This window comes from Cyprinus carpio, chromosome A21, assembly GCF_018340385.1.
Source record: "Cyprinus carpio isolate SPL01 chromosome A21, ASM1834038v1, whole genome shotgun sequence".
Lineage (NCBI taxonomy): Eukaryota > Metazoa > Chordata > Actinopteri > Cypriniformes > Cyprinidae > Cyprinus > Cyprinus carpio.
In genome coordinates this window covers 20,206,323-20,233,922 of record NC_056592.1, presented here as the reverse complement: position 1 = coordinate 20,233,922, position 27,600 = coordinate 20,206,323, and the positions used below count along the sequence as shown (strand labels likewise).

The following is a 27,600-nucleotide window of genomic DNA, read 5'->3' as shown; positions in this document are numbered from 1 at the left end:
AAGGGACAGTTCACCCAAAGCTGAGAGTTCTGTCATCATTTACTCTCTGTTATGGTTACAGGTCATGAATGATCCCTCAAATATGTATATATATATATATGTTCATTCATACACACAGGCGTCAGGAGCTTCGAGATCTGCGTCTGCTGCAGAAAGAGCAGCATCGTGCCCAGGCTTTGCTCAACTTGAAGCTGAAAGAGCAGCGGGAGCAGATGCAGCGCAGATTCGACCAGGAGATGAATGTGAGTGTCTCAGACATCCACCGGCCACAGCAGTCTCTGGACATTAGGAAATGGATTTCTGTCAAGGCAGGACACCCCCCTCAGATCGTCCCAGATACAGATGAGTTTGTTTCTTCATCAGATTTGTAGAAATGTAGCATTGCATCAGTGTCTCATCAATGGATGCTCTGCAGTGAATGGGTGCCGTCAGAATGAGAGTCCAAACAGCTGATAAAAACATCACAATAATCCACAAGTAATACACAGCACTCCAGTCCATCAGTTAACATCTGGAGAAGACAAAAGCTGAAACAAATCCAGCATTAAGATGTTTTTAACTCAAATATGAGTCCATAATCTATAATAATAACACTTCCTCCAGTGAAAAAGTGTTCTGGTCTGAATCAGGAGAGAAATCTGCACAGATCAAGCAGCTTAAACAGCTCTAAACTTTAACGCTTTTGGCTTCACAAGACATTAACTGATGAACTGGAGTGCTGTGGATTACTTGTGGATTATTGTGATGTTTTTATCAGCTGTTTGGACTCTCATTCTGACGGCACCCATTCACTAAAGAGCATCCATTGATGAGACACTGATGCAATGCTACATTTCTACAAATCTGATGAAGAAACAAACTCATCCTGATCTCAGATGATCTGAGGCGATATATGTATATATAAGTTTGGATTGGTTAATTAAAGAGTGCATTTAATTGGACATAATTTCTGAGAGAGGAGAAAATCTTAAAATATTGCTAATATTGTACGCTTACGTAAAATGTAAAAAAAATAGTGCCGATATCTCACTGTGTGGCTTTGCTCACAGGCCAAGAAGAAATACTACGACACGGAGCTGGAGACGCTGGAGAAACAGCAGAAACAGACCATCGAGAGAATGGAGACGGAGCACACGGTACGACTGCGGGACGAGGGCAAACGCATCCGCGCCGAGCAAGAGAAAGCCTTCACCAAGTTCCTGGACCAGATGAAGCACAGGAAGAAAGAGGCGAGACTCTGAGTTATATGAGCCCTAGAAAGTGCACTTGAGCCACATTTCATTTCAGTGATGTTTCACAAAACAGACAATAAGAAATTAAGACTTTATTGGTAATAAATTCAATTTCCATTATAATAATGAACTAAACTGATGAATATATTTAAGTGTGTAAATAACATTCTAGAACTTCAAGAAGTGGCTGTCAAGCGTGATATAACTATAAAGTTTTAATAATCTAAGAAAGTCCACAATTACAGGTGCATCTCAGTAAATTAGAATGTCGTGGAAAAGTTCATTTATTTCAGTAATTCAACTCAAATTGTGAAACTCGTGTATTAAATAAATTCAGTGCACACAGACTGAAGTAGTTTAAGTCTTTGGTTCTTTTAATTGTGATGATTTTGGCTCACATTTAACAAAAACCCACCAATTCACTCAACAAATTAGAATACTTCATAATCGTATGAGAAAATAAATATATAATTGGAAGAATAAACATTTGATGGAAAATGGAAATGGATTTTATATATATGTATAGAAGAATAAACATTTGATGGAAAATGGAAATGGATATTATAAATTTCTTTTTTTTGTGAACGATGAAAACAGCCAATCAGAATCCATGAGAGCATTTAACAGTAAAATCTGACCTGTATGTTTTTATTAATCTAGCATCACTGTTTATGAAAGATTTTATTATTATTTATTTAAGATATCAAAGATAAGACGAAACAGAAAAAAAATTAAGCAGTGTTGACAAAAATATGACAGGATTTTTTTTATTTTTATTTTTATTTTTTTCCTAAAGAGGAGTAAACATCTAGAAGCGATATGGTTGATTTATAGAAAAATTGAGTTAATTACTATGAATTGACAAAAGTTACAGGCTTATAGGACGTAATTTATATTTTATTAAAAAACAAACAAAGAGTGCTGAAGAGCCCTGACATCTCATAATATTTTCATGCATAAAATATAACGTGTAAGTCAACATTATTATGTTTTAAAAATGAGTGAAACATTTGTATCTTTATCTTGTCTCAGGTCAAACAAGAAGTGGAGAAACTGCCCCGGAGTCAGAGGAAAGAAAGCCTGAAGATCAAAATGAACAACTTTCAGCAGCTGAAATCAGACGAGGTCAGTTAAAGTCTTAAAGCCGTGTGTGCAAAAACTGAACTGAACTGCTAAAAGGTGTGTGTGTGTCGTCTCTGTGCAGGAAGAGAAGTTCCTGGCAGATCAGAGGGAGTTTCTGGACTCGACTCTGAAGAGCATCATTGCTCAAAACAAGCGGGAAATCTCCGAGACGGAGCGCCAGTGTCTCATCAAGAAACAGGATCTCCTTAGAGGTATAAATGCACTCAGACCTGACCATCCTTACCTTTTACGTAGACTGCATGCTTACGAGTGCTGTTGTCATGTGTCAGAGCGAGAGGCCACTGTCTGGGATCTGGAGGAGAAGAGCCTGCACGAGAGACACCAGCTCCTCAAACAGCAGCTGAAGGACCAGTACTTCCTGCAGAGACACCAGCTCCTCAAGAAGCACGAGAAGGTCTGGAAGCAGACTCAGTGTTTCTCTTTACTCCTTTTCTGTTCACACGGTGCTGGTGCCCATCTGAAAGAGATCTGTCACAGTCTTTAGAGCCAGCCTGCATTTCCACTGACAGACTGACTGCAGTACTACCTGTGATGCTCTTCGTTTGATGAGAAAACCTGCAAATCAAATCAAATCAAATCAAATCAAATAAAATAAAAAATAAAATAAAATAAAATAAAATAAAATAAAATAAAATAAAATAAAATAAAATAATTTATTTAAATAAAATAAAATAAAATAAAATAAAATAATGAATTTATTTATTTATTAATTGATTGATTGATTTATTTAAACAAACAAACAAATAAAATAATGAATGAATTTATTTATTTAAATAAAATAAAAGAATGAATTTATTTATTTATTTATTTATTTATTTAAACAAATAAAATAAAATAAAATAAAAGTGTCATCCAGACCTGGATAAGTCATGTAAATTATTAATGACTATTCATTTATTTTAGACATTTTTCAATAAAATTCTAATTATTCTCTGATTTAAATTACTTTATAGGTTAAACATTAATAACAATAAGTAAAATTTTCTCATTTTGGTATCTTTCTTTTCAATGATTCAGTCGAACTGGTTCACAAATCAGTATGAATTAGTAAATTAATAATACAAATATTTATTATTATTATTATTATTATTATTAATAATAATGAAAATGAAAAATAACTTAAACTGAACTACAACTAAAAACTACAAATAAATAAGCTTAATCAATAATCACAATAATAACAGAAGCATATATCGAAATTACTAAAAAAAATATCAAAATATAAATAAAAATATAATAGTATATAAATAATATATACCTTGGTAACAAGTTAAGGCACTAAAATTACTAACATGAAAAAACTATAACTGAAATACCACTAAAAATAAATGAAGCCTAAACAGTAAGTCAATAAAATATTTCTTAAAATCTGTTCTAAAAATAACATTAGCACATATCAAAATTACAAAAAAATTAAATATTAAAACGAAACCTGAAAATATAAAAATAAAAGCTAATTCAAAATATTGAAGAAAAAAAAACTGTAATAATATATAATACTAAAATAACATTGGTCTAGATTAAAAGAGTCAGTCCTTTTTTAGTGATTCAGTTCAAATCTGTCTAAATGATTCATTAGCAAAACTGAATTATAATGATTTTTGAACACAAAAATCCTGCCTATTTTGGTCAAAAAGCATTTTGTACCTTTGTATGGTCTCTTTTGTGTTTAAGTTGTTTTTGAGACTTTAGCCTCAGGTTAGCAGTTCCTGGATCAAAGACATCAGGCTTTCATCTGAAGTGTGTAGAAAGGGCTCCGGCACCCTGCCGTATGTTAGCGCTCTGACACTGTGTGTGCTGTCACAGGAGCAGGAGCAGATGCAGTGCTACAACCAGCGTATGATCGAGCTGCTCAAGGCCCGACAGCAGCAGGAGAAGAACAGGCTGCCCAAGATCCAGCGCAGCGAGGCCAAAACACGCATGGCCATGTTCAAGAAGAGCCTGAGGATCAACTCCAGCGGAAGCTCCGCAGAAGACCGCGAGAAGACCAAGCAGGTAAAGCGTGTCTCTCTGACGGCCCGCATGTGTCCTCCTCTCAGAGACCCTCATCTCTCTCTCTCTCTGTTCAGTTCTCCAGGCTGGAGGAGAAGAGGCAGAAGGCCGAGCGCTTGCACCAGCAGCAGAAACACGAGAACCAGATGAAGGAGAAGATCAGCGAGTGTGAGGGAAACGCCAGAGAGCTGCAGCAGCTGCAGGTGAGAGAAATGTTTGGTGCAGGTCCTTCACACTTGTCGTGTAGAACACAAAAGATGTTTTTTGTTTGATCTAGGGGTTTAGCCCAGAGACATCCATGCACAGTATGTGTCAGAATACACTGTAAATAAAACATGTTTACACTGGCTAATGCATGCTTTTATTTTTTAAGGTTTTTTAGAAGCGCTTGTGCATGCATTTACTTCACTTACAAATTGCATAAATAATGTTATGAAATTAATTTAAAATACGTAAATATGAAAGTTAGTGCTGTCAAACGATTAATCACATCCAAAATAAAAGATCCATTTATTACCTTTTAAATATTTTTTGAGTCTTGACCTGAGAATGATATTTCCAGCTTAAACTGTTGTAACTCTTGAATGCTTTAGAGCACAGACTTAAGTCTGGTCAATTATTATTATTTTTATTTTTTTAAAGAAGACACTTTTATTAAATTGACAAAAAGTGAAAAAAAAAAAAAAAAAAAAATTATTATTATAAAAAATATTATTTTTTATATGAAATGTATATTTTCCTAAATATGTTTTACTTTAAAACTGCTAAAAAAAATCAAAGCCATCAATCTAAACAAAATGTGTTCCAAATTTGAGGTTGATATCACAAAAATATTGCCAAATGTTTCTGCAAGATGAAAATAGTTTTCCATTTGTTTGCAATGCAAATGTGACTATTTTTATTTTTTTCCAGAATCGTTTAACCTTTTCAATTCACATCCATGATTTTTGTTTGTGTTCACATACCAAGTGCCAAAACCTTCACCAAGTTTGGTACCATTCAGGTGAAGAAAAAAATAAAAAAATAAAATAAAAACATCAAAAAATCAAATGACAAAAGAGGTGTTTTTGCTTTTGTGTGAATTTACAAGTAATGTTACACAGCAATTTTAAGTACATTTTCTGTCATCTTTGTTGGAATGAATTTGTTTAATCTTCATAATCATACATATTTAGCAACTCTGTGAAAGTGAACAGCACATAACAGTATAAACGTAAATATCTACAGATACAATATGCATCAAACGACTAAACGCGTCTTTGTTTTCGAATCCCTCTCTCTACAATGGTGACCTTTTCAAATTCAAAAGCTGTCAAAAACAGTGTGGACAGAGGGAAACAATGCACTTTCAGATGTATCCGTGTTAGTGTGTTGATGTGAATGTCTCCTGCAGAATGAGAAGTGTCACCTGCTGATAGAAAACGAGACGCAGCGTCTGAAGGCTGTGGACGAGCAGCACAACCAGCAGCTGAAGGAGTGGAGGGAACACCTCAAGCCCAGGAAGAAGGTCTGCCCTTCTCTTGACTTGAGTCTGGCTCATATTACTCCCCAAAATCAAAATACACAAATAAATTACACACTACAGTTCAAGGGTTTGGGGGAGGTGAGATTTTGAAGTCTCTTCTGCTCACCAACACTTCATTTGATCAAAAACACAGGGAAAAAAAAAAGTAATATTATTAAAAATATTACAATTTCAAATGCTGTTTTTATTTTAATATTAGGCCTGTCAGGTTTTTGATGAATCATGTGATTATATTATATTATATTATATTATATTATATTATATTATATTATATTATATTATATATTATATTATATTATATTATATTCTATTCTATATTATGTTATATTATGTTATATTATATTATATTATATTATATTATTATATTATATTATATTATATTATATTATTACAAGGCTCACATATTGTTTTCACAGCATTAAAGAAAATCATATGGGGCTAATTAATTATATATTTCCAAGTAAAATATATATTATATATATATAAAATAATAATACAATTGGCTTACAGATATTGGCTCATTGCATTGAACAAAGACAATTAAATAATTAATCTATCAATTATTTGTCAGCACAAAATTCATAATCATGACAGGAGTATTTAATATATTGTAAACTGTAATGTATTTCTGTGATGCGCAGCTGTATTTTCAGCATCATTACTGCAGTCTTCAGTGTCACATGATCTTCAGAAATCATTCTAATATGATGATTTGCTGCTCAAGAAATATTTCTGATTATTATCAATGTTGAAAACAGTTGAGCTGCACAATATTTTTTTGGGAACCGTGGTGCATTCAAATTTTCAGGATTCACAGATGAACAGAAAGTTAAAGTTATCTTCTGTCACATTAGAAATGTCTTTAGTGTCACTTTTGATCAATTTCATTGCTGCAAAAAAGTCAATTAATTAAAAAAAAAAATATATAAAAAATTTTTTCTGATCCTAAACTTTTGAACAGAAGTATATACACACATTATGACACACCTTTCTCCTCAAATTCTCATCACTGTTATGCATCTAAAAGTTTTATTTATTTTTTATTACAACTTATACTTACAGTAATTTTACTCACAATATTAAATAACGGCATTTTTTTTAATCATATAAAGGCATAAAAGCAAACTTGTACGATGATATAAAAACATTCCTGTTTAAATGATAATGAGAGGGAACACGTGCTTCATTGTGAGTTATGGGCTGATGTGAATCAGTCGAGTGTCGAGTCGAAGTGTGATGTGTTCTGTTTGCTCTCTCTCAGGTTCTGGAGGAAGAACTGAACCTGAAGAAGAAAGAACAGGAGCTTTTCTTCAAGATGAGTGAAGAATCCCAGTGTCAGAACGTCGGCTCACCAAACAAAGTCACGAAGTTCCTCCCGTACATCGACTCGTCCAGCACATGAGCTCCCGTGTTTGATTGAGGTGCGCGACACTTTTCTGGAGCGTGGCCAGATTGGTCTGTAAGTGCACAGGAATCAGTGAATGCGGTTTAAAGCAGCGGCGTCTCTTTACAGCACAGTCGCCTGAAACAGCATTCAGATCCCACTTTATTGATTTAATAGCAGGCGACGGAGATGAACGTACATTGATGGATTCATTTAAACGCTGCTGAATGAGAAATGAGGCATTGAACTGCACAACAAGAACAGCTCTGACAGACCAGCTTGCCTTAGTTTATTTAAACTTAGTTTGTATTGCCAAATATATTGTACAAACCTTGCATATTCTTCTGTTTTTATTTTTTCTAGGATCAGTTAATATATGCATAAATATATATATATATATAAAGTTGCAACATAGCCCTTTTCTTTTATAACCAGTTTCCTTGTAAATGTTTAAAATGCTGAAAAAAGGAACTTGTGTTTTAATATTTTTTTTTAAGTTTTTCTGAAAAAGTGTACTTTTTAATTGGTACATTAAGTTGAGTGTTTTTGTTGTTTTATGTATTAGACAGCAACTAAATTGCCACTTTTATTATTCTGCAGTGTTCAACAAAATGTGAGTTTATTGTCTGCCACTGGCACATTTACTGTAAATGCATCACACTGGACGAGACCAGAGCGATGTGACCCGCGACTCCAAAGTTCACGGCTTCAGAAATGTGTTTACGCATGTTTTCTCGTTTATTGTTGCTCATGTTGCTGTTACTGTCACCTAACCAAAGTGCAATACGTTGTTGTGTTCCGATTTTATACATTTGTTGTTTTACATCAGCTTCCAGTCTTTAGCCATTTGAAGGATTTATATTTACAGAAGCAATACCTGAAGCCTGAAGGTATGAGGATTTTACGTCTTTTTTTATGTCTGTGGAGCACAATGTTGATCGTTCCTTTCTGTAACTCTGAGTAACCAAAGCTTCAGCGTGGATGATGAGAAACTGTCCTGTCAGAGTATCTATAATAAATGAGATGTTTATCTTTTTGTTTTGATCACTTTCTTTGAGGACTTAGCATTAGATTAACATTTTATGCAATAGCTGTTTTAGCTCAAAAAAAAAACAAAAGAAAATTCTAATTTACTCACCCTCATGTTGATCCAAACCTGGAAGAGTTTCTTTCTTCATAATAATCATCATAATAATTACTAATTATAATAATAATAGTATTGGTAAAAAGAACATAAAAAACATACAAAAATGTATTTTCCCCATTCTCTGATTCATAGTTTAAAACCAAGTGAGATTTTTATGATATTTTGACCACTGAAGTAGAGGTTTACATTTCAGAAATCAGGTCATATTCTAGCTGCAGTTACTCAATATTGCAGAAGCTTTTTATAAAATCAATATAACACTCGCACACGGCTGTGATTCATCTGAAACCGCAAAGAAAATCTCTCGCTCGTGTAATATTGCTCAATTAAACGCTGCACAGTTACAGTAAATACAGTTAAAACACTATTATGAAACATTATTACAATTTAAAAGACTATTTTATATTTTGAATACCAATATATTTTTTAAAATGTAATTTATTTCCGTAATGGAAAAACTGAAGACTAGTAATGTCTGCTGAAAATGCAGTCTTACATGATCCTTCAGAATTCATGATCAATATCTAAAAAATAAAAATAATAATTGTATATATTTTTCCCCCCAAATAAATACAGCCTTGCATAAATCGTAATGGTTCCAAACTTTTGACCGATTCCTTAAAATGGTGCCATACATTGCAAAAACAGTTCATTAGTTTAAATAATATCCAATAATTTGATATTACATTCTCATTATGCTTTCTAAAGACTAGAGTCTATAGTCTATAAATTAATCACCATTAATTTCTTCTAGCGTTTCATTCCTGGTTGTCAATTTACTGCAACTGCATAAAATTTTGGGAAAAAAATAAAGTACATCTATAAAACATAGATAACATGTTAAGCTCTTCTGTATTGCTTACGTTTAGGATAGGGGTCTCTTGCAAGATGTACATCTTTTGGGGGATTTTGAAAACCCCTGCCTTCCAAAACCCAGTTATATTTATTTTTTGGTAATCAAAATTACCAAAAAGTTCCCATAAATTATGAAAGGAAATAAGTTAACCAGAAAACTCAAAAAGAGACAATAAATAGAAGACAGCAAAAAAAGTGTACTGTTGATAGCTCTCGCTTACAGTTTAATACCAGTATAAATGGAATTGCTCAAAATAATAATAATAAAACATTTTGAATATTTGAAATGTTTATTTGATTTACATTAAGAAAAAGTTGTCAAAACTTGAAATACTATGGACAAAACATTACAGAAATGCTTAAAAAAAATGCAAACAGGTTGCCAATGTCATCTTAACTTTGTTCGTTTTTAACTGGTTTGAGTTTCAACAAATTTTTTGTTTCTATAAAACTCAAGTTTCATACTTGCAGCATTTACCCTCTTCTCTCTATTATCCTTCATAGTATTTTTTCTCATTGTCTTTTTTTTTTTAAACCTTCCATTATCCTTTCCAAACTCAGGCACTTGCATCTGTTGCACATTTTTTAATAGATGGGGTACTTTTATGAATGCATTTTATAGCAACTAGGAGCTGATGACCATAGAGCGAAATGAGCATATTTTCAGTGCTCCTGGTATTGTCAGGTCAGACTGGACACCTGTTTAACACTGTTTTCTGATAAATGAATGGAAAACAAAATTGTCAAAAAAGACGAGATATATTTTAGTAACATGACCACATTTTCAAATGTAGTGTTAAAAATAAAAGTTTATCAAATGCTTGCTTGAAACCAGTCAAGCATAAATGGTAAAACATTTGTAAAATATCTAAGCACCTTTGTCAGTGATATGAAAATACTTTGTTTGGGCAATACTGACATATAAAGTAATGACGATATTATGGCTATTCTGAGGTATTCTGTTATTCACTAATGTATATGATTGGTACTGCTAAAGGGGGTTGTTTTTTTTTTTTTAAAAATAAAAAATTCAATTCACATTCACGTGATGAAAATGAAACGAGAAATGGGTGCCACTGTTTTGTAAACCTTAAGGCCATGTGTAAAGTTTCTTGTTTCTCCTTGTTCTGCACCTTCGCTTTCCTCAATAAAGTAGACAAATAAGCAACATGATTTGACTTTTGTAGTGTTCGAACCAGAAAGCAGACCAATTTCTGTAAACTAAAAGCGTCAAAGTGGAAATGTAGCATTGGGAAGCTTGATTAACAACTTCACCAGGCTTTCGCTACGTTTACAGTCTCATAGTATATGTAATATAGAATCATACTCTGTTTCTAATCTGCTAACAGATATCACGTTTTGCATAATCTACGTCGAAAGCAAAGAACGCTTTGCATATTATACTGAGGCACAATATCATGGAGGCTGCGAAAAGTCATAATATATTGCTAGTCACTTAAACCTTTAGCGATACATATAAGGTTTGATTAACATACGAATAGACAAGGACCTTGATGTTCAGTGCTAAAATATGAAAGCACGCATGGTTTTCCCCAAAAGGGAAAAGAGTTACAAAAAAGCAAGCAAACAAATTATTATGGCCTGTTTGAACTTGCAAAGGATGGAATGTCATTTTTAAAAAAGGTACCCATAAATAAAAGATGTTAATTAAATAAGTTTTCTTTAGGCAGCCATGTCAAGAGTACCTAAGGTTTTTTGGTCAGGTAATTGGAAGGGATCCAGGCCTCCATCACTGGCCCATCGCTCACATTTTTACAAAACCACCAGCCGCTGCTACTTCTCTCCAGAACTTCGAAAACAGCGCCCTCTTTAAAGTGAGGCGTCTCCCCTTCAAATTCAAACACAGCCAAAAACAACAACACCTCCTCCTTGTCCTTGACAATAATAAGAAGTTTGACTCTCTCACTCCCTGATTCCCTGCTTTCTTTCGTTCTTAATTGGGGGCTTTGGTGGCACAGGTACTTTGGCCTTGGGTTCCTCCTTCTCCTTGTCTTTTGCTTTAGTTTTGGGTGGTGGGGGTCTGCTCTGAGGAGGGATGGCCGGCTTGGCCTCTGGCAAGTCTTTTTGGGGAGCTTTGGTGTCTGTAGGACTGGCTGGCTCAGAGGTCTTCTTTGGTGGAGGAGGTCTTCTAGGTGCCACAGAAGGCCTTTGGGGAGCCTCTTTTGGTGCTGTTGTTGGTGGTTTAGTCTGTTCTGATGGGTCATGGCCATTTTGTTGTTTATCGGGGGACTTTGTCTCTTCATTTGTTCTGCCATTATTCGGGGGAGTATCACTCTGCTGGTTGGGATCACTCGAGTTGCCGCTAAACTCTGGAGCTTTAGATGAACGAAGCTTACTCCGAAGGTTTGTGATGTCCAGCTCATTCTTGGCCACTGACTCTGGTTTGGCTGCAGGGGCAGGCTTTGGTCTGACCACTGGTTTCGGCTTGAGGAATGGGGCTGGGTTGGCCGAATCCAGCTTCTCTTCACTCAAATCTGCTTTGGGTTTGGGAGGCTGCTTGGGTACATGCTTTAGGTTGAACTTCTTCACCTCCTTGGCTGAGATGTTGTGGCCACACTCCAAGCCCATCTCATTGCGCAGGTAGAGTTGCTTGTTCTTCTCCTCCTTCTTCATCTCTGGGGGTTTGTCTGGCTTGACAGGAGCAGCTTTTGGAGTCACAAATGGGACGATGACTCCTGGGGCTGGTGGTTTGGGTGGGAGAGGTTTAGCAAGGTCTGCTTTGGGTTTGTCCTCCAGTTCCAGGCTCTTGTTGATGGATTCTCTCCTTGGCGGTAAAGCTGGCTTCTCTTCAGCCATGGGTGAGGATGGAGGAGGAGGAGGTAAGGGCCCTGAAAAATGAGAGCTCCCTTTAACTGCATTGGGCTTCCAATCCCTCAGTTTGGAACGGGTGGAAAAATCAGAGTTGGATGGAGGTTCGTCTGGCAGGGGTTTGGACCAACTATGCTCAGAGTTGGTATTATTGCTTGAGGCATCATCAAGCTTCAGCTGACCCATCTCACCAGGAAGTGGGGCCAAAAAGTTAGGCCTAATGGCATTGCTAGTCTTCTTGTATTTGTCAATGAATGTGACTGGAGCCCAGCCTTCTTTATCTTCGATCTGAATGTACCACCAGCCACTAGAGTTCTTCTCAATGACCTGGGAGTACAAGATGCGAGGTAAATGTAGAGATGCATGTGGAATATCCAGATACGTTCATTTGAGACCTAGTCAAAAATGAAAGCTGAAGCTTTGTCTGCTGTTATACTCACTTCAACTTTCAGTCCTGCCTGGAAGCTAATGCCATCTGGGATGGTTGTCTGAAAATCAGCTATGGTGTAATACTCCTCCTCTACTTGTGGGGGCACTGGAGGTTTAGGCAGATTCACTCCTCGCGGCTGGAATAAGAGACATGCCAAGAGTTAGCATGCCAAATCTTGGGTGCTTCTCAATCCTCAAATTGATGCTTCCTTGTTTCCTCGCTCCTCCGTTCTCCAGCCCAGTTGAACTCAGCCATCTTGAAGGGCATCTCAATTCTCTAAATCAGGGGTTCTCATCTCTGTCCCTCAAGGTTTACTTTCCTGCAGAGTTCCAAGAGCTCCAACCCTAATCAAACACACCTGCACAAGCTAATCAAGGTCTTCAGGATTTCTAGAAAGTTACTGGCAGGCAACTTTGATTAAGGTTGGAGCTAAACTCTGCAAGAAAGTGAACCTCTAGGGCCAGAGTTGAGGACCCCTGCTCTAAATGCACCTCAGGGTGGTGAGGAACGAGGAGTGAGGAGACACAGGTGTATCTTTCCCCTGCACCTTACGGGGAGGTGCAAAGACATGAGGAAAGAAAGCGAGGAAAGGAAACAAGGATGCACAAATAAGTATTGAGAAGCACCCCTTGATACTCCCTGTAGAACCTTGAAGAAAGAATGAGAAATATTTGAGATGCAATTGTAAATGATCACCCTTACTATAGAAAGATCACGGCGTGGTGGGGGTCTCTGTCTCGCTCCTGCTTCTGCGAAAGAGAAGAGGGCAGAGTTTAGAGGGTCACAATCTTTTGTTTCACTTGGTCTCTCTTACTTTTGACTGTTTCTGTTAGCGGTTGCCACAGTAAATCATCTGCATATTTATTTTACTTTCTTATGGAAGGATATTCCAGACTATTTTCAAGGAAAATTGCAAATCACGTTTTCCATGTGTGGGTGCATAAATAGTGACATAATCCAAACGCAATTGCAAATTTAGCATTACCTTTTGGGTTTTCACTTTCACGAATGCACAGTGACTGCCAAATTTCAAATGGAAAAGCAAAGTCCATTTGCAACTAGATTTCCCGTGTCTTTGGAGTTATGAGTCTGTCATATTTAAATAGCAATATTAATTACCGCATCTGCTTTTTCACTCTCTCTTGGAAGTGACGTCCCTCACATACAACTGTGCCGAATGCTTTGAACAATGGAGGTAATCAGTCTGCTATGCAACATAATTTCACAAAGCAAAATTCAGACCTTTCTGTTTTTGCTTCAAATGTTGAAATTATACAATCAAATTTAAATCAGATACTGCTCATGCTGGCATAGCTGGTAAAAAATATTTACGACCAGCAAATGTTCTCAAGTTGCGAAAAGTTAGTTTTATGCCCTGTCAGTAACCTTAAATACTTGGCATTTTTTAGATTCCAATGAAACAAACTGTTGCTTACTGCGCTTGCTTTCTGAAAATGGAGAAAATCGGTCGCGCTGATTCTCCTTGTTTTCTTTGTTGGCATTCTGCTGTTTGCAAGCCACTTCTAGGTCATTAGCGCTGGCATGAACTGGAGCGCCAGCAGCCATCTTCTGACTGAGGATATCAGCCTTCTTCAGATAGGATGCCGGGGCCCAGCCCTCTTTTCCTTGGTATCTATGGAGGTGAAGGGGACAATCTCTAAGAAAAAATGCCTTTTAGGTACTTTTTCTGAGGACATTTGCATTTGATTTTACCTGATCTTCCACCAGCCTTCCAAGTTTTTCTGAATAACCTCAACAGTCATGCCTCTTTCCAAATCAATCTCATCTTGATCACGTGCAGAGTATGGATAGATTGCAGTGTACTTTTCCTCTGAGGATATGAAAGGGATATTTAGTTAAGGTGGGAGTTAACTTTTATCTTTTAGCCATTCATGAATAACATCCAACCACTACAGCCCATTTACCAGTTCCGTTTTCTTTATTTTGCACAAAAACGTATACAATACAATAACGTTCCACTAAAACTTGACAACCAGAAAGTGTCCAAATACTTTTTTTCTTCATTTGCTTGAAAACATTTGTTCCTTTAAATAAAATCATCTAGTGGAATGACATTTTTAGAAGATTGATTGATCTTACAATGCTTTCATTGTTTTGCCAAAATAGCTGAAAACGTGCAGTGGTAAATTAGATATAGTGATAAAAGCTTCACTTTTTGCATCTGTACTTCTATTATATAGTAAATGACTGCTTGTAATCTGTGTTTGCTCTTTCTGTTTTGAGCTTTCTGATGAATAGCAGATGAAGGAGGGGTGGGGAGGATCTGATCAGAGACTCAAAGTAATGACAGCATATGCACATCTGCTGGGAAGAATGATTGTTTTCACATGCTACCAACAAAATCACAATCTAAACAGGAGCAGACCAGGTTTGATAACTCTCTTATCTCGCAGAATTAGTTCTATGCCAGATACAAACTTTAGCTTCAACATATATTTACTTCATATACTTCCTGTGTGTGATATTTTTTATTGTACTGCACAAAACAGAACAAAAAAACACGGAGTGAAACTGTGAATACATGGTTCATTCTGATTTATTTCTGATATAATTAACATAATACTAGACTCAATTTGAGTTACATGTCACTTTAGGATATGAACATCCCTTGACACGCAAAAGCAAAAGTAATATTATTTATTGAGTAATATTGTAAGATTACTTCATGAATATTAATAATGAAAGTTATTATAAAGTGATACCAAAGTCTCTTGAATGGAGTCATTCAGTACTGCATTGCAGTTTACAGCCAACCAGGTGCAGCAAATATTTATTTTTTTTCTTCTCCAGTAGAACAGCAAAGAAGATTGTTAGCTGAAATCATGGTCCTTGGTGATTCATAAAATGCAAGTCAGCTGCTGGTCATCTTTGAGAATAAAAAAAGCATATCAAGGAACACAAAATGAATACATGTGGCTCCTGATGATATACAGTGGGGCTCGAAAGTTTGGGCACCCCTTGCAGAATCTGTGAAAATGTGAATAATTTAAAAAAAAATAGAGAGATCATACTAAATGCATGTTATTTTTTATTTAGTACTGTCCTGAGTAAGATAATGTACATAAAAGATGTTTACATTTAGTCCACAAGACAAAAAATTGCTGAAATTATTAAAATAACCCCATTCAAAAGTTTGTGAACCCTTGGTTCTTAATACTGTGTGTGGTTACCTGATGATCCACGACTGTCTTTCTGTTTTGAGATGGTTGTGCATGAGGCCCTTGTTTGTTCTGAACAGTTAAACTGAGCACTGTTCTTCAGAAAAATCTTTAAGGTCCTGCAGATTCTTCAGTTTTCCAGCATCTTTGCATATTTGAACCCTTTCCAGCAGTGACTGTATGATTTTGAGATCCATCTTTTCACACTGAGGACAATTGAGGCACTCAAACACAACTATTAAAAAACATTCAGACATTCACTGATGCTCCAGAAGGAAACGAGATGCAGGACCTTAAAGATTTTTCTGAAGAACAGAGCTCAGTTTAACTGTTCAGAACGAACAAAGGGACTCATGCACAACCATATCAAAACAGAAAGACAGTCGTGGATCATCAGGTAACCACAAACAGTATTAAGAACCAAGGGTTCCCAAACTTTTGAATGGGGTTATTTTAATAATTTTAGCAATTTTTTTGTCTTGTGGACTAAATGTAAACATCTTTTATATACAATATCTTACTCAGGACAGTACTAAATAAAAAATAACATGCATTTAGTATGATCTCTATTTTTTTTTGAAAATTATTCACATTTTTACAGATTTTGCAAGGGGTGTCCAAACTTTCGAGCCCCACTGTACTGAGGTCTTATGCAGCGAAACGATCAGTCTGTGCAAGAAACCGTTTTTTATTTATTTATTTTTTTATTTACAACATTATTACCTGTAATCCAGAACCTCAGGCAAACGGGGAAATACCATTCTTTCGGACACTTTTTTCAATTAACCAGTTCAATTCACTGGTTTGTTTATATAATCATGCAATGACATAACGTATGCACAATTCTATTACTAAAGCACCCAATAATCATGTGAAACGCGGATGCTCTCCATGTCTAAAGCAGTGAATAAACTAGTCTTTATCAGCTCACCTTTTTGCATAAATCATGAGAAACCATAAAAAACATTAATTTCACCCCTTCATTCAAGAGCCTGGTTCATATATGCGCATTTCAGTGGCTCTTTGGTCCGAGTCGAACTGTTTCCTCAGTTCAGTGACTGTTGGAGGAACTGGAGCGCTGAATCAGTTCATTCATCAGAGAATAAGAAACGCTGCTATTTAGGCTCATTTCCCGTCGCAGTGACTGTCAGGCGTATGAAAGTGAATTTTGATTGAGTAACTTGTAGATCTGTGCTGCTCGAGGCACAAACCATTAGATATGATTCAGTCTGATATGGTGAACTGGTTCATCTGGTTCACTAAAAAAAGAACCGGTTCAAAAGAATGTTTCGTTCATGAACCAGACATCTCTCTGGACTGTTTTTCTGAGCCTCTGGATCACAGGTAATAATTGTAAATTATGTTCAGTTTCTTGCACAGACTGATCGTTTCGCTTCATAAGAACTCAATATACTGTCAGGAGCCACGGGGATTCATTTTGGTTTCCTTGATATGCTTTTTTTATTCTCAAGGACGGGCAGCCACTCACTTGCATTTCAGCTAAAAATCTAATTTATTGTTCTATTGAGAGAAAAAAACAAAAACTGAGTGTGAGTAAATTAACAGCAGGTGAACTGTTCCTATAATCTGTTTAAGTTGTGATTGTGTTTGATTGTTTGACATCAAGATTTCATCATCAATTGTCATGCATCAATCAACACCATCTAATTCATAGGTGCATGAGGTATTTCATGAGCTTTGGCAATTTATTTTGCAAACCAGAAATTAAAAGTAAAATGAAAGTGTTTTTTAAAAAATGGCACCAGTGTTGCAATTCCCTGAATCGTGCAGTGGTGGTTCTAGGAGACGTACAGGTTGCAGCACATGCACCGCATGCAGGGGACACACATGCATACGTGGGTGAGACCATCATCACAACAGAGTGATAGGATAAGTACTGTGCTCTCCACCTTGCCCAAAGCCTGTGCTGAACAGATCCCCTAAAGTACGCCGGCGACCAACGTGCCTCGGCAGTGACCAGAATCTCCGGCACACTCCAGCAGAGAGCAAGCAGACACATGTGAAAACCTTCAGGTCACGTCTCTGGCCTACCAAATATGTCATCTTTGCCATGTAGTGCAGAACCGAACTAAAGACTGCACTCACGTATGAAGAAGTGAGGAAAACTCTAACCTCATCTCTCTTAACATCGGAGTAAGACTCCCTCTCTAAAACATCTGGTGAAGTGTGCAATTTTTGTGCTACTAAACAGAGCTGCAAAAACAAGCTTAACTGGTTTAGCAAGGTTTGCCATATAGGTTTTACACAAAAAATGTCACATTTTTCATCATTTCCTCATATAATGCAAGTGCACAGGATCCACAAAGTTGACACTTCAAAATGAATCAAATAGAGGTGGGAGAAAAACATTTATTCTCCAATGCATCGTGATTCTCTCTTCAACAAATCTAAACAATTCAGTATCGATTCTAAGCTTTTTTTTATTTTTATCTGTGCATTAGTGTGAATGCAGCCTGTTAAAGCTGCCACTGTCTATGATCTCATTAGTAATAATCAATCAGCAATAATGCTGATGAAAAAAGAAAAACCCATAACTATGAATGTTTGTAAACTTTCGGATACTTAAAGCACTCTGCCCTATTCGGACGGGACTAGTTTTACAGGGGGTCATTAGAGAAATTTGTGTTTCACAGACGTACGTGATGATTTTAATCCCGTCCGAATCTGTTTTTCTCACACAACCTCTGTAATAATTCCAGAGCAAATTACCTGAAAAAAAAAAAAAAAAAAATTACCAAAAAAACAGCAAAAATAAAATCAAGAGCCAGAGCATGTAAACTGTAAAGACTGGCTATTGTAATATCAGCATCAGGTAAGATTACTCACATTCATTTATGCACTCAATTACATAATGTTTTAATTACGGATGTACCTTTATGAACATTAATTAAAATCACGTGATCTCTGTGATGCCCAGATGTACAAAACAGACCCTCCCACCTCTGTAATAAACACGGAGACGTTAGTCCCGTACATGAAAACCAGACGTCGGGTGTCAAGAATCGAAACTCAAACGTAGTTTAGAAAACTAGTCCCATTCGAATAGGGCTTAAGATACTGAAAGTACTCTTTGTTTACCACTTGTAATTGTCTTTTCCCCCTTTATTACTTTATATTTGCTTGTATGTTTTGAAGCTATATTTAGTTGGTTAAATTCTTATCAATTGTTTTGATTTAAATTGTAATTATTTTATAAAGTAGCCAGCTTATATCATTTAACAAAAATGCACAAAATAAATGTGATATAAAATTTATAAGAAGTAGCCATGTGCAGTAATATTGAAAATGGAGGGTGCAATGCATCATGATATCGAATTGAATCAAATCGTTGACATGATAATCGTTAATCAATGAGAATCATAAAAAAATTGTGATTTTAACATTTTTGTCAACTATACAGCATCGCTTCTGGCCAACTGAGTTCACGCTTGACATGAACATCAGCATGATGCAAGTTTCTCACAATGCAGTGGTTTATAAAGTTTAAAATAAGAGTGTTTGTCTTATAGACACCCATTGTTTAGCTTTAAAAGGCCTCAAAAAGTCCTTAAATCAGAGCAGAAAGTCTTAAATCTAAAGTCATGACATTAAATGTTGCATGCAAAAAGAAATTAACATCTTCCTTAGTGTTTTTGTAAATATATAAACATCCTTAAATCAAGATACAGTTACTTTAGATGAAAGCTGAACATATGAAGTCTTTTTATCTGAGAAACTGAATAAAAGTAAGTGAGTTTATGCTTAAAATGAGAACAAATATCTGTCAATGCGGCATGAAACATACTTTTCTGATTAAGTAATTAAGTTGATTTTCTGGGCTTATTGGCAGATATTTGTTCTAGTTCTAATCATAAGCTCACTTTCATTTTGATCAGGTCTCTCATCTCATGTAATTTTGGATTCTCAAGTAAGTATCCTGGTTTAAGAATCTTCAGATATTTGCATTGAAAAACAAGACAAATCCTGAGGAAGAACAGCACTCTTTGCAGTGTTATCAGAAGGTACAGTAAAAGTCATGTTCATATTCCAGTGTTTGTGAGAAGAACTATTCAAACACTGAGCTTTTCTTTGTTTGTTTCTGGTAAAATTAATGAAAAGTAATGGAAATATGTTAGAAGTTGTATTTCCAAACTTTGAAGCGTCGCTAATGCAAGACATTTAATTTTAGACACCATATTGGCCTACTGTGTTCCGTTCAATTTATTCCTTGAGTTTTCTTTACTTGGTCTTGACAAAAAAAGTCTTACATTTACCTTCATAAATCTTGCAGAAACCCTGTTTAATACTTAGAGCACATTACACACAAATTACACACTTCACCTTTAGAGATCCCAAATCTGAATAAACAGGAGTTTTTTGCTGTTTGATGAGGAACATTTGATGACAAGCAGGACTTTACCTTCTTCTGCCGGGAGTGAGAAATCATCAGGGTCATCCTGAGCCTCCAGACATGTGGCTGGTACCCAACCCTGAGCGTCCTCAGTGCTAACAAACCACCAACCTGGGAAATCAGACAGGTTCGGAGCATCATTATGAGTCAATTATGACAGAATATTCATTTTAGGCTGAGCTATTCATTTAACAGCTTGGCCTCATATTTAATAAATGTTCTGAAAGAATTGCTTTAAGGATATTGCACAAAGTCAAGATAGATGACTTTTTTTATCAGCTGTGCTCACCAGTGTGAAAATGTTTGAGATTCAAAGTATGCGGATTACAGATCAGAGGCTGTTGCACAACACTTCACTGTCACTTCATACTGTTTAATCAGGGACGGGCCTTTTTTGCCTATAGGCTATGCTTTATGTGATTCGTTTAATTCGTAATTGTCAATGTGATGAAGCGGTTTTCAGAACATTATGCATAAGATTAATAGCCTAATGAATGATGTGCACATATTGTGAATAAATTTAATAAACCAATTATACCATTTCTGGTAGACCTTCAGTAAATTAATTTTTCTTAAGGAAATGATTCATAAAACATATACGTAACATAAGTTGACAGACACAGAAGAAAATGAAAAGCACTGTATGGCTCCACTTGTCTGTGTTTCAGTGACTTCAATGCAACTTGCTTAATTTAGCCAGTAGGTGGCGACAAGTGACTGTCTTAACGAGCGAGCAATTTAACCATTCATTGAATCAATTAGTTCAAAAACCTTGATTATTCCAGGAAAGAAACAAGTTGCTGAAACTATTTGATATTTAATGTTCATACAAATTCCTCATAAAAACACATTTTCCTTATGTTTATGTATTGTTTAAAACATTTCTATAATTTCAATGCAAAATGATGAAATGAAGTATAATTTCACTAAATGAATTTTTAATATAGAAACCCTCTGTATATGCAGTTTGTATTGTGGATCATTTATTCAAACATTTAACCTGATTCTCATGTTTGAGAGTGTTTTCTGCTTGTTACTGCCATCTGAGATGGTTTAAAGGGATACTCCACCCCAAAATGAAAATTTTGTCATAAATCACTTACCCCCATGTCGTTCCAAACCCGTAAAAGCTCAGTTCGTCTTCGGAACACAGTTTTTATTTGATAATTTTGGATGAAAACCAGGAGGCTTGTGACTGTCCCATAGACTGCCAAATAAATAACAGTGTCAAGGTCCGTAAAAGTATGAAGATGTAGTCGTCGATCAGAATACTCCATCTTTTATGCCGTCAGACGTGCAATCTGGGTCTATGGGAAGCGATTTCACGTCTTTTCTGCCCAGATGGAGTATTCTGACGACGACTTTCATAACCTTCCTGGACCTTGACATAATGAATAATGACAAAATTTTCATTTTAGGGTGGAGTAACCCTTTAATGGTTGTCTTGTCTTGTCTTTTTTATGGAAACCTGTTTCTGCCACTGAGTAAAAAAAAAAAAAAAAAGGGTAATTGCGACTTTTTATCTCACCATTCTGACTTTTTTTTTTCAGAATTGTGAGATATAAATTCACAATTGTAAGAAAATATCAGTCTTTTTTCCCTCAGAATTGGACTTTATAACTCGCAATTGCAAGTTTATATCTCACAATTCACAGAAAAAGTCAGAATTGCGAATTACAAACTTGTGATTGCGAGAAAAAGTCAGAATTGCAAGAAAACTGAATTGTGAGAAAAAAGTCAGAATTTGGAAAAAAAGTCAGAATTGCTAGAAAACTGAATTGTGAGAAAAAAGTCAGAATTGCAAGATACTAACTCGCAGTTGCAAGAAAAAACATTGAATAGCAAGAAAACAAGTCAGAATGGTCAGAAACAAACAAGCAATTGCGAGAAAAATATTCAGAAAGTCAGAATTGCAAGATATAAACTCAATTATGCCATTTCCTTTTTAAAATTTTTAATTCAGTGGCAGAAACAGGCTTCCATAGTTTTTGGACCTCAGTATTTGTAAAACTCTGTCTGGAGGAACTAATGGTAGAGACTGACAATAACAGCGAAGGCTCCTACCAGACTCATTCTTCTCGATGACCTCCACCACCTGCCCCACGTACAGACTGATCTCAGAGCTCTCCTGCTTCTCGTAGTCAGTGACGGCCACGTACTGATCCAGCAGCAGCGGGTCCGCTGAGGACGAGTCTCCTCCTGCAGGGACAGAGGGGACAGCTATCGACAACTCTCCTGGTGTCCCACCAACACCACACGAGAAGAAAGAAGCAAACGTGATTGAAAAGATCAAAGCAGGAAAGCCAGAGGTTTTAGTGCTGAGAGTCTTGCAAGGAAACAAACCCACACCAAATCAGCGACAATGCTGATATGGAGCAGAGTGGAATAATTATTAAATGGGCATATGTTTACAACTTAAAGTGATATTTCACCCAAAAAGAAAATTCTCTTTTACTAGAGCCTAAAAAAAATATAATTCACAATATAAAACACCAGTGGAGTGCATGAAGATTAGTTTAGTGATTTGTTCCAAATCATTGAAGCAGATACTGACTGTGCTCCAGCTGAACTGATCTGCACAATTAACTTAAAGATATAATTCACCCAAAAAGAAAATTCTCTTATCATTTACTCACACTCATATATGTTTACAACTTAAAGTGATATTTCACCCAAAAAGAAAATTCTCTTATCATTTACTCACACTCATGTCCTACCAAACCCAAAAGACCCAAAAGTTCATAAAAACATCACAAAATTAATATTCACAAGGGCTCAAACTTGCACGTTTGAGCTTCTGTTGACCATATTTTATGAGCTCCACGTATATGCATTGATCCATGTTTATATGAGAATTAAATATTAAATTAAATCTGTTCTTTATATAAAGAAATTGTGTCTCTTCAGAACGCACATGAATTCATTTGACAACATTTTTATCAACTTTTTGAATCAATAACCTATTGGTTGTGTAGACTTCAATGAAAGGCCAGAAATCTCTCAGCTTTCATTAAAAAAATAGAAAAATAAAAAAACACCTTCATTTGTGTTTAATAGTTTCAGAATAATTTCATTGCTTGGAAAAGATCTACATGACCACTGTTTGAAATGTCTCCTTTTCTGTAGACTGAGAAAGAAAGAAGGAACAAAACAAGGAGAGTAAATGTAAATTTGATTTTTGTTTGCTATAGACAATACTCCTCACTTCTTTTTATTTTGAAATCATTCACAGATAAAGTGTAATTTCTACTGAATTCAACACAAAAGCTGCACACTGTGTAAAGCATTTACAATTTTGAATGACTAAATTAGTTACAGAAATGATCATATAGATGGTAAAGCCCTCATGAATATTTTAATCACTAGGTTGAAGAGAGCATAATTAAGCACAAAAAAACACCAGTCATGCACTCAATTAAAAAATAAGTGATCAAATTTGTTCCATTACTTTTTAAATATTGCAGTACTGAGTAGAATCACTACGGTGCATTTCACAAAGCATGTCAAAAACATGCATATTTGAACTCAAAATATGGTTTTGAATGTGTGTGTGTCCATTTGGTGTAGGCGCTGCTCTCTTCTACTTTGTGAAGAAAAGTAATAATAAACTGCTGCTTTATTGCTAAAGCATTACTATTATAAAGGAGCACTATACCTATTACCAGTAGCATTACATAGGGATGTAACGATTCACTCATACTAATTTCACAATTTTCTCACGCTTTTTTTATATTTATTTTTCAGAAAATGAGATTTAAGACAAATTAGAAATGAAAACGTGTCCTGTTATTGTTTCTTAGACAAAATGCTGCACATTTCTTTGTGAAATTTAAATGTCAACTAACAAAACCGCTATATTTTAATCACGATCCAAATACTGTATACATGCCACATGAGCAGTTTTTGATTTAAATTCCATTGTATAATTTCAACATTTAAGCAAAAACAGAATTTTAGCCTTGTGAAATTATGCAATATAAAACATATCTGCATGAAACAAAGCAGACGGGCTGAATGAGACGCAGATGCACTCTCTGACAGCAGGTGGCGCTTCTGGAACAGCAGTGATAAATAAAGCAGCGCTGCACTAATAAACCCTACTTTATTATGCAATATACTTTTCTGAAGACAGTCAGTTCACATCAGAGATACATTCATGTAAACCCCCACAATTGTGTTGTGATTTGTTTGACATCTCAACTGACTTGGTTTGGGATAGTTCACCCAAAAATGTATATGTGTATATGTGTGTATATATATATATATATGTTCCGGTTGCCCAATGGTAGAGCATTGTGTTAGCAGCACAAAAGGTCGTGGGTTCATTTCCCTGAGAACACACATACACATGGTAAAAAAAAAAAAAAAAAAAAAAAAAAAAATGTATAGCCTGTATGCACTTTAAGTGGCTTTGTATAAAAGCATCTGATTAATGTAATATGACCTTCTTCTTTCAGATGAATCCAATCAGAGTTACATTAAAGGGATAGTTCACCCAAAAATCAAAATGATGTCATTAATGACTCACCCTCATGTCGTTCCAAACCCGTGAGACCTCCGTTCATCTTCGGAACACAGTATAAGATATTTTAGATTTAGTCCGAGAGCTTTCTGTCCCTCCATTGAGAATGTATGTACGGTATACTGTCCACGTCCAGAAACGTAATAAAAACATCTTCAAAGTAATCCATGTGACATCAGAGGTTCCGTTAGAATTTTTGAAGCATCGAAAATACATTTTGGTCCAAAAATATCAAAAACTACGACTTTATTCAGCATTGACTTCTCTCCCGGGTCTGTTATGAGCGCGTTCACAGCACATCCGGTTCGCGAACGAATCACTCGATGTAACCGGATCTTCTTGAACCAGTTCACCAAATCGAACTGAATCGTTTGAAACGGTTCGCGTCAACAATAAGCATTAATCCACAAATGACTTAAGCTGTTAACTTTTTAACATGGCTGACACTCCCTCTGAGTTCAAATAAACCAATATCCCGGAGTAATTCATTTACTCAAACAGTACACTGACTGAACCGAGCCAGATAACGAACGAAACATTGACTCGTTCTCGAGTCAAGGACCGTTTCTGTCGGACGCGTCCAATTCGAGAACCGAGGAGCTGATGATACTGCGCATGCGTGAAGCAGACTGACACACAGCGCGTCTGAACTGAACTGGTTCTTTTGGTGATTGATTCTGAACTGATTCTGTGCTAATGTTATGAGCGCGGGTAAACCGAAGGCTTGAATCAAGGGAAACATCGCCAATGAAGTCATTACGTCGAGCGCAAAAGAACTGGTGAACCCGTTTTCGGCAACCGGTTTATTGAATAAAACTGTCCGAAAGAACCGGTTCGCGGAAAAGAACAGAACTTCCCATCACTACCGGTGATAACCGATGCAACCGGTTCTTGACTCGAGAACGAGTCAATGTTTCGTTCGTTATCTGGCTCGGTTCAGTCAGTGTACTGTTTGAGTAAATGAATTACTCCGGGATATTGATTTATTTGAACTCAGAGGGAGTGTCAGCCATGTTAAAAAAGTTAACAGCTTAAGTCATTTGTGGATTAATGCTTATTGTTGACGCGAACCGTTTCAAACGATTCAGTTCGATTTGGTGAACTGGTTCAAGAAGATCCGGTTACATCGAGTGATTCCTTCGCGAACCGGATATCACTAAACTGCAGTGCTGTGAACGCGCTCATAACAGACCCGGGAGAGAAGTCAGTGCTGAATTAAGTCGTAGTTTTTGATATTTTTGGACCAAAATGTATTTTCGATGCTTCAAAAAATTCTAACGGACCCTCTGATGTCACATGGACTACTTTGAAGATTGAGGGACAGAAAGCTCTCGGACTAAATCTAAAATATCTTATACTGTGTTACGAAGATGAACGGAGGTCTCACGGGTTTGGAACGACATGAGGGTGAGTCATTAATGACATAATTTTGATTTTTGGGTGAACTATCCCTTTAAAAAATGTCCTGACTCTTCCAAGCTTTATAATGGCAGTGAATGGGGGTCGAGATTTTGAAGTCAAAAGGGTTAGCAAATCATGGGGTAATTTTAGGAGAACTACCCCATTAAATCGTCACATATTTTTATTGAATTTCAACCGGCTCGGAGTGTATTGCTACATCCCTACCTGTTACTAAACTATCTGCTAAATGGTCCTCCAGTAAACCACCACCACGCCGCCATGCACATCACACAGATACAGAGCACAAAGCTTAGCCCTTGCCCACCTAAGAAACGCCCTCCCAAGGAAGGCCCACGCTTCGAGGGCTCACACACACAGAGCATGGCTTAGCAAGTGTCTGTTACTACCTCTCTTTAGGAAAGAAGTCACTCGCTTCACAATGCCTGATGAGGGAACATGAATGAGAGCAGGAGTGAGGGCGAAGGTGGAAAAGTTCAGGTAACAAAGGAATGAAAGCATCCACAGTAAAGGGTGCAGGCTGCACATTCTGTACCTCAAATGAAACATTTATGAAGTGCACGGTCACCAGAGGGCACACTAACCACAGCCAACATGAATTACAACTCTGAAATCAAACTTACGCGTACCACTTTCTCACAAAATCATGTCCTTACCTGATTTCTTTTTTCCACTGGGTTCCCTGTAAATGAAGATATGCAGGTTAGACATTCATGGTCTTAGTAATGTTAAATATTTTTTTCTTAATGTAAAAACATTTTTAGAACCATGATACACCACTATTATGTGTTTTGTTTTATGTGTATTTTTTTTAATCCTTATTGTTGATTTGGTGAGCTGTAAAGGCTAGTGTCTATTTATTTATTGATAAACTAATCACAAAATAAATCTATTCAATTTAAGTTACATTTCATCTTATTCTGAATATGAATATGTGTGTGTGTGTGTGTGTGTGTACTGCATGGAGTGTAAACATACTCTTTTGGTGGGTTCAGGTCTTCAGGACGCGTCTCAAAGAACAAACGAACCTCCTCGCATTGGGAAATATACACTGGCAGCTGGATCAGGGCCTGAGGGGAAGATATACACAATTACTCACTATTGTGACATTCCGAAGAGTAAGCTGTTTATAAGTCATCCATTATCAGAAACTATGTGAAACTTTTAAGAAGCAAACCATAATTTGTTTAATTTCTTATGAATTTCTTTTGTTTCTATCCGCATTTATTTTAACACAGAATGCCCTCGAATGCATAATCGCTCTGAATCTCACTGTTCTGCTTTCATATCAGAGGCATGCCGTGAGGGCAGATGGGCTGTGTTTTACTAGGCATTGATGGCAAGCTGTTTCTGCTTTATCAACTGCGCGTCCGGCTTGCAGTGACCCCTATGAGCTTTCTGCTCTGGCTTCAGATCCAGTCCCACATCCAATAAAGCTCCATGTGCCTCCTGGCTGACAGAAGATGCTTTTTGCTGTTGTATATTTTGGCAGAGGAGCTTTAATGTAATAAAGCTGAGTGCTGCTTCTGTGT

General features: G+C 36.3%; 2 protein-coding genes across 2 annotated transcripts in view; one reads left to right on the top strand and one right to left on the bottom strand.

Annotated features, from left to right (window-relative positions):
- LOC109108064 (serine/threonine-protein kinase 10-like) overlaps positions 1 to 8,312 on the top strand; it is a 47,395-nt gene extending 39,083 nt beyond the window's left edge. The window contains exons 10-18 of the mRNA XM_042711514.1: positions 119 to 242; positions 1,050 to 1,229; positions 2,265 to 2,357; positions 2,437 to 2,566; positions 2,645 to 2,769; positions 4,182 to 4,370; positions 4,445 to 4,570; positions 5,761 to 5,874; positions 7,154 to 8,312. Of these exons, the coding sequence (XP_042567448.1) occupies positions 119 to 242; positions 1,050 to 1,229; positions 2,265 to 2,357; positions 2,437 to 2,566; positions 2,645 to 2,769; positions 4,182 to 4,370; positions 4,445 to 4,570; positions 5,761 to 5,874; positions 7,154 to 7,294 (1,222 nt within the window). The 3' untranslated portion in view covers positions 7,295 to 8,312. The remainder of the gene's footprint in view (positions 1 to 118; positions 243 to 1,049; positions 1,230 to 2,264; positions 2,358 to 2,436; positions 2,567 to 2,644; positions 2,770 to 4,181; positions 4,371 to 4,444; positions 4,571 to 5,760; positions 5,875 to 7,153) is intronic.
- A 1,928-nt stretch (positions 8,313 to 10,240) lies between these two features.
- Positions 10,241 to 27,600, bottom strand: part of LOC109088332 (SH3 and PX domain-containing protein 2B-like) — a 36,575-nt gene continuing 19,215 nt past the window's right edge. The window contains 10 exon segments of the mRNA XM_042711226.1: positions 10,241 to 11,221; positions 11,223 to 12,434; positions 12,548 to 12,673; positions 13,240 to 13,286; positions 13,974 to 14,170; positions 14,251 to 14,368; positions 20,137 to 20,238; positions 22,192 to 22,326; positions 26,725 to 26,750; positions 27,047 to 27,138. Coding sequence (XP_042567160.1) covers positions 10,985 to 11,221; positions 11,223 to 12,434; positions 12,548 to 12,673; positions 13,240 to 13,286; positions 13,974 to 14,170; positions 14,251 to 14,368; positions 20,137 to 20,238; positions 22,192 to 22,326; positions 26,725 to 26,750; positions 27,047 to 27,138 — 2,292 coding nt within the window. The 3' untranslated portion in view covers positions 10,241 to 10,984.